This window comes from Triticum aestivum, chromosome 7B (genome assembly GCF_018294505.1).
Source record: "Triticum aestivum cultivar Chinese Spring chromosome 7B, IWGSC CS RefSeq v2.1, whole genome shotgun sequence".
Classification (NCBI taxonomy): Eukaryota; Viridiplantae; Streptophyta; class Magnoliopsida; order Poales; family Poaceae; genus Triticum; species Triticum aestivum.
Genome location: NC_057813.1, coordinates 39,379,594 through 39,387,666, shown reverse-complemented (window position 1 = coordinate 39,387,666; position 8,073 = coordinate 39,379,594). Strand labels below are relative to the sequence as shown.

The window sequence follows — 8,073 nt, the reverse complement described above, 5'->3', positions numbered from 1 at the left end:
AAGATTAATCAAAAGTAAAAACGAAAAATAAATATAAATAAGAAAAACCGGTTCAGGACCTTCTAAAATGTTCGCAAAACGAGAAAAAAAATCGGCTGGGAATATCCATAGAAGGTTCCCAAAACCAGTATGGTTGTAACGCTAACAGGCCGGCCCACCCACCGAGCGCTCGGTGTACCACGATTGTTTACCGCTTAGAGCTGCAAATAGGGTTTTCCTCAACTCCTAGCACTTGTATTTTATTTTGAAGTTTAAAAAGAAAAGTGAAAAAGGATTAACTGGGCCGGCTCAGTTTGGAGGGGTGTGTGAGCCGGTTGGCAAATTACCCTGTAAAATGCCTGCCCATGCGCACATGATGTCCAAGCCTTGTTGTTTTTTCTGTTTTTTACTCACGGTTGTTGTTTTCGTTTTTTGTTTTTTTTACTTTTTATACACATTCAAATATTCGAAATATATATATTAAGGAAAACACTCAACACAAAATATTAACCAAGTATTTGAAAAAATGATACATGTGGAGAGAGAAAATATTTATCATGTATACAAAAATATATTTTAAAAAGATAATCAAGCATTTGAAAAATGTTGAAAAATTATTTCAAAAATATTTGTCAAGCATTTAGAAAATGTTAAATGTGTATCTGAAGACCATGTATTAAAAAATAATGGAAAAATGATCATGTATATAAAAATGTTAATCAAGCATATAAAAACATGTTGAACAAGGATTTAACTTTTTTAATCAAGCATTTGAATAATAATGAATGTGTATATAATTTTTTGATCATGTATTAAGAAAATGATTAAAATTGAATCTTTTGTATAAAAGTGTTAATTAAGCAAAAATGTTGAACAATTATTTAAAAATTGTTAAAGGTTTATAGAGAAAATGTTAGCGATGTATTAGAAAATGATAGAAACAACTGATCATGCATATAAAAATGTTAATCCAGCAGTAGAAAGAAAAAGTTGAACGAGTATCTGAAAAATATTAAGTGTTTAAAGTAAAAATATTGACCATGTATTCAAAAGATGTTAAACTTGTATTTGAAAAATGTTAAATGTGTATTAGATACATACAAAAAATGTGTATAGAAAAACAATGAAAATCCAAGGAAAAACTAAAGAAAAACGAGGGGGAAAACAAAACCTAAGAAAATGAAAGAAAATAAAAGAAAAAGTTATTGAAAACCAAGAAATAAACAGAGAAAATCAAAGAAAAACAAGAAAGTGGAAAGGAAAGGAAAAACTTGAAATCAGAGAAAGAAATGAACTAAACCCGGTGAAAACAAGAAAAAACATAAAATCCGAAAAGCCAGTTGAAACCCCACTCTTTTACTTCAACTTGGTCACACTCTAGTATTGTGACACGAACTCAACGATTACTTAGTAGCTAGTAGCGCAACGCTGTAACTAGGAACAACACCGGTCCTCGAGTTTCAGAGGCCCCGGGGCGAACTCAAATGAATTGGCTGAGTGGCGACATTGGAGGAAAAAAATGATCACATACATTGATAGAAAAAATTCTTGCAAAGATATAATAAACAGTGGTAATTTTCCTTGGTAAATAATACTCGAGGTATAGATAACAACGTCATACTTCAGGTCTAAATCAAATATCATAGAAGTTACAGAGCATAACGAAAAGTAAATCATATGCTAACGAACCTCCAAGCCTCCAGTAATCATGAGAAACGGCTCCTTCGTGCATTTTTTGATGCAAAATCATTAACGACAGTATCAAGATCAATGTTATCCAACACATCCTTCTCAATACAACATATTGCCAATCCATTCAATCTTTCTTGCGACATAGTTGACCTCAAATAATTTTTCAACAACTTCAATTTTAAAAAACTTCGTTCACCTGATGCTACCGTCACATGCATAGTTAAGAGAATTCGGTAAGCAGTTGACACGTTTGGATAGCAATCTGCAGCTCTAACAAACTCAAATATCTGATCTGCTGACCTGACTGTATTTGGCAATGTCATTTGCAACACTTTCAGTTCAGAAACAAAATCATCCAAGTCAACATCTGCTGAGTTGTCATGAGAAAAAGTCTTTGCAAAATTAGCGCAACATCTTCTCAGGTCATTATCATCCAAGGATTTCAATTTTTTAGAGTTGAATAAGAAGCCAAATATACTCCCAAATGACATAAGATCATCAAATCTGGTGGTCAGGGAATTAATTGCAACATCTATCATCACCAGGAAGTATTTTACTTGAAATGATTCCTCTGCAACTGCTTGCGCTTCTTCCATTTGATTATTTTCTTTGCTGCCATTAGTTTCATCAAAGTGCTTTTTTCTGATAACATGACATTTTACAGGAAATACAGGGTCTATATCCATGTCAGATGCAATAGATTTTGCAATGTTCACACTGGATGTAAAGCCGTCATTTCGGTACTTCTTAAAAAAATGAGATGGCACCTTCAATTTGCTTAAGGGTAACATCAATGTACATAAACTCAGACTGCAACTTCTTACTGACCATTTTGATAGTAAATAAAATATCGTGCCAAATGACCATGCCAACTAAGAATTCAAAATTTCCAAGTGCAGTAACCAAAGATTTTGCATCACTCTTAGTTTTGGGGTCATCATTAGAAGTTCTCTGCAACTCCAATATAGCTTTTCTTAACTGAGGCACTTGATATCTAATAGCTTGAACACTCTTTATCCGACTATCCCAACGAGTATCATAGAGAGATTTAGCTATAAGGTTTGGAACATTATCAAGCAATACCTGCCATCTTTTAGTAGAGCCTGAAAACAATATGTAGATCCATTGCACACAGGGCCGGCCCTGGGCCAGGGCAGCAGGGGCGACGGCCCGGGGCCTAGTAAAATTAGGGGGCCCAACCTGTAGGGTACAATGTATATATATAAGCCCTGATGATTGGTGCAAATAAAAAAGTAAGGGGTTGTAAGCAGGGTCGCAGGGAGGCCCATCTCCAATAGAAGCCCAACAACCAAGAGGCCTGAAGTCACGCCAGTTCGTTTTCTAGCCTGTTCGTTTTCTCGCCAAGGGGCACAGAGGCGAGCGACTCTCCTCCTCCTCAATCTGAATGCCGGTTCATTTTCTCGCCTGTTCTCCTTCACAGATCGGCCGACCGGGCAACTGCGAGTCTTCGATAGCGGCTGCCGCCAAATGCATTCGCAAGGAATAGCAGGAGACAAAGGTAAATCTCAAGATTAATTTCTCTTAGCCCTCAATCTTAATCTAGTGATCAATCTATATTCTTCTTTTTACAACAGTAGTGTTCTTGGAGTAGAGTTCGATCTATTGTTGCCGACTTGGTCCTAGATTTCTTGTTTCCTTGATGATTGAATTTGGATAGTTGCAGCCTGAAGAACACAGATTTTCATTGATTTATTGCAATTTAGAGCCTCAAGTGCCTTCAATCCTTTTCTTGCAAACATGTTGCCCAAAAAACATTTATCTGGTTTCCAGAAAAGAACAAAGAGGAAAAGAATAGATAAGTTTACTGGAACTTAGAAGGGAGCTATGCGTAAATTTGCTGTGAGGAGTGACACTGCTGATAATCTTGACGAATTAGATGGCAACGGTGTTGAAGAACAACAACCTGCTGAGAATGAGACCACAATTGAGGAAAACAATGCCCATGAGACTCCTATAAATTTGAGTGGCCGTGAGAATCCTACAAGTGTTGATGAACAAGGATCTTCTCCTTTTGATATCTATGACCCTAGAAACTGGGACGCTCTTGACAATAAAGCAAGAGATATTCTGATTGAAAAAGGGCCTACAAGGGAATAAATCTTGTATTCAAAACGGATAATATTGGAAGACATTTTTCGTACGCTTACTACTCAAGAAAGCTTAGTAATGGGGAGGTCAGTGATCGGAAGTGGTTGGTGTACTCTAAACATGTGAATAAAGTTTACTGTTTTTGCTGCCAATTGTTCAAGTCTGAAAGTAGCAAAAGTTTACTAGCATTTGAAGGACTAATGGACTGGAAGCATCTAAGTGAGAAGCTCAAACTACATGAGAATGGTGTTGAGCATATCACTAACATGAATACTTGGAATGAGGTAAGACCGAGGCTAAGTAAAAATGTGACAATTGATAAAGATATGCAGCAACAAATTGCAAAGGAGAAAGAGCGATGGAGACAAGTTTTGATTAGAATTGTTGCTGGAGTAAAGTTTCTTGCCAAGCATAATTTGGCTTTTCGAGGATCAAATGAGAAACTATACCAAGTTAGCAATGGAAACTTTTTGGGAGTAATTGAAATGATAGCAGAATTTGACCCAGTTATGCAAGATCATCATAGGCACATTCAAAATAGTGAAATTCACTATCATTATCTTGGGCATAAGATTCAGAATGAGTTAATTAGCCTTCTTGCTCAGAGTGTGAAAGATTCTATCTTAAAGGTAATTAATGATGCCAAGTATTTTTCTGTTATTCTTGATTGTACCCCTGATGTGAGCCATTAAGAACAATTGACTCTAATTGTGAGATGTGTAAACATGTCAAGTGCCACTACAAAAATAAATGAGTATTTTCTAGAGTTCCTGAAGGTGGATGATACATGAGGACTTGGACTTTATAAAGAGTTAATAACTGCACTTGGGTTGCTTGGTTTGAATGTTAATGATGTTAGAGGTCAAGGATATGATAATGGTTCAAACATGAAGGGAAAACACCAAGGTGTCCATAAGAGGTTACTTGAAATAAATCCGAGAGCATTGTACACGCCATGTACCTGTCACAGCTTGAATCTTACTCTTTGCGATAAGGCAAAATCTTGCAGCAAAGCTATTACTTTCTTTGGAGTTGTGCAACGGATCTACATATTGTTTTCAGGCTCTACTAAAAGATGGCAGGTATTGCTTGATAATGTTCCAAACCTTATAGTTAAATCTCTCTATAATACTTGCTGGGAGAGTCGGATAAAGAGTGTTCAAGCTATTAGATATCAAGTTGCTCAGTTAAGAAAAGCTCTATTAGAGTTGCAGAGAACTTCTAATGATGACCCCAAAACTAAGAGTGATGCAAAATCTTTGGTTACTGCACTTGGAAATTTTGAATTCTTAATTGGCATGGTCATTTGGCACGATATTTTATTTACTATCAACATGGTCAGTAAGAAGTTGCAGTCTGAGTTTATGTGCATTGATGTTACCCTTAAGCAAATTGAAGGTGCCATCTCATTTTTTAAGAAGTATATAAATGACGGCTTTACATCCAGAGTGAACATTGCAAAATTTATTGCATCTGACATGGATATAGACCCTGTATTTCCTGTAAAACGTCATGTTATCAGAAAAAAGCACTTTGATGAAACTAATGGCAGCGAAGAAAATAATCAAATGGAAGAAGCGCAAGCAGTTGCAGAGGAATCATTTCGAGTTAAATACTTTCTGGTGATGATAGATGTTGCAATTAATTCCCTGAACACCAGATTTGATGAGATTATGTCATTTGGGAGTATATTTGGCTTCTTATTCAACTCTAAAAAATTGAAATCCTTGGATGATAATGACCTGAGAAGATGTTGTGCTAATTTTGCAAAGACTTTTTCTCATGACAGCTCAACAGATGTTGACTTGAATGATTTTGTTTCTGAACTGAAAGTGTTGCAAATGACATTGCCAAATACACTCATGTCAGCAGATCAGATATTTGAGTTTGTTAGAGCTGCAGATTGCTATCCAAATGTGTCAATTGCTTACCGAATTCTCTTAACTGTGCCTGTGACGGTAGCATCAGCTGAACGAAGTTTTTCAAAATTGAAGTTGTTGAAAAATTATTTGAGGTCAACTATGTCGCAAGAAAGATTGAATGGATTGGCAATATGTTGTATTGAGAAGGATGTGTTGGATAACATTGATCTCGATACTGTCGTTAATGATTTTGCATCAAAAAATGCATGAAGGAGTTGTTTCTAATGATTACTGGAGGTTTGGAGGTTCGTTAGCATATGATTTACTTTTCGTTATGCTCTGTAACTTCTTTGATATTTGATTTAGACTTGAAGTATGATGTTGTTATCTATGACCTGGAGTATTATTTACCAAGGAAAATTACCATTGTTTATTATAGCTTTGCAAGATGTTTTTTCTATCAATGTATGGGATCATTTTTTTCCTCCAATGTCGCCACTGGGCCCATTTATTTGAGTTCGCCCTGGGGCCTCCGAAACTCGAGGATCGGCGCTGGTTTCACAACTCCAAAGAAAGTAATAGCTTTGCTGCAAGATTTTGCCATATCGCATAGAGCAAGATTCAGGCTGTGACAGGCACATGGCATGTACAATGCTCTCGAATTTATTTCAAGTAACCTCTTCTGGACACCTTGGTGTTTTCCCTTCATGTTTGAACCATTATCATATCCTTGACCTCTAACATCATTAACATTCAAACCAAGCAACCCAAGTGCAGTTATTAACTCTTTATAAAGTCCAAGTCCTAATGTATCATCCACCTTTAGGAACTCTAGAAAATACTCAATTATTTTTGTAGTGGCACTTGACATGTTTATACATGTCATAATTAGAGTCAATTGTTCTTGATGGCTCACATCAAGGGTACAATTAAGAATAACAGAAAAATACTTGGCATCCTTAATTACCTTTAAGATAGAATCTTTCACACTTTGAGCAAGAAGGATAATTAACTCATTTCTGAATCTTATGCCCAAGATAATGATAGTGAATTTCACTAAATGTGCCTAAGATGATCTTGCATAACTGGGTCAAATTCTGCTATCATTTCAATTACTCCCAAAAAGTTTCCATTGCTAACTTGGTATAGTTTCTCATTTGATCCTTGAAAAGCCAAATTATGCTTGGCAAGAAACTTCACTGCAACAACAATTCTAATCAGAACTTGTCTCCATCGCTCTTTCTCCTTTGCAATTTCTTGTTGCATATCTTTATCAATTGTCACATTTTTACTTAGCCTCGGTCTTACCTCATTCCAAGTATTCATGTTAGTGATATGCTCAATACTATTCTCATGAAGTTTGAGCTTCTCACTTAGATGCTTCCAGTCCATTAGTCCTTCAGATGCTAGTAAACTTTTGCTACTTTCAGACTTGAACAATTTGCAGCAAAAACAGTAAACTTTATTCACATGTTTAGAGTACACCAACCACTTCCGATCACTGACCTCCCCATTACTAAGCTTTCTTGAGTAGTAAGCATACGAAAAATGTCTTCCAATATTATCCGTTTTGAATACAAGATTGTATTCCCTTGTAGGCCCTTTTTCAATCAGAATATCTCTTGCTTTATTGTCAAGAGCGTCCCAGTTCCTAGGGTCATAGATATCAAAACAAGAAGATCCTTGTTCATCAACACTTGTAGGATTCTCACGGCCACTCAAATTTATAGGAGTCTCATGGGCATTGTTTTCCTCAATTGTGGTCTCATTCTCAACAGGTTGTTGTTCTTCAGCACCAATGCCATCTAATTCATCAAGATTATCAGCAGTGTCCCTCCTCACAGCAAATTTACGCATAGCTCCCTTCTGAGTTCCAATAAACTTATCTATTCTTTTCCTCTTTGTTCTTTTCTGGAAACCAGATAAATGTTTTTTGGGAAGCATGTTTGCAAGAAAAGGATTGAAGGCACTTGAGGCTGAAGGTTGCAATAAATCAGTGAAAATCTGTATTCTTCAGGCTGCAACTATCCAAATGCAATCATCAAGGAAACAAGAAATCCAGGACCAAGTCAGCAACAACAGATCGAACTCTACTCCAAGAACAGTACTGTTGTAAAAAGAAGAATATAGATTAATCACTAGATTAAGATTGAGGGCTAAGAGAAATTAATCTTGAGATTTACCTTTGTCTCCTGCTATTCCTTGCGAATGCATCTGGCGGCAGCTGTCGTTGTCAAACCCGCCGGATCTCGGGTAGGGGTCCCGAACTGTGCGTCTAAGGCTAATGGTAGCAGGAGGCTGGGGACACGATGTTTACCCAGGTTCGAGCCCTCTCGATGGAGGTAATACCCTACTTCCTGCTTGATTGATCTTGATGATATGAGTATTACAAGAGTTGATCTACCACGAGATCAGAGAGGCTAAACCCTAG

General features: G+C 36.6%; 1 protein-coding gene across 1 annotated transcript; it reads right to left on the bottom strand.

Moving 5' to 3' along the window:
- Positions 1 to 6,698: 6,698 nt before the first annotated feature.
- LOC123157613 (uncharacterized) lies at positions 6,699 to 7,586 on the bottom strand. The gene has a single exon (XM_044575877.1). The coding sequence runs from the start codon at positions 7,584 to 7,586 to the stop codon at positions 6,699 to 6,701; it is 888 nt and encodes a 295-aa protein (XP_044431812.1).
- Between the last annotated feature and the right edge of the window lie 487 nt (positions 7,587 to 8,073).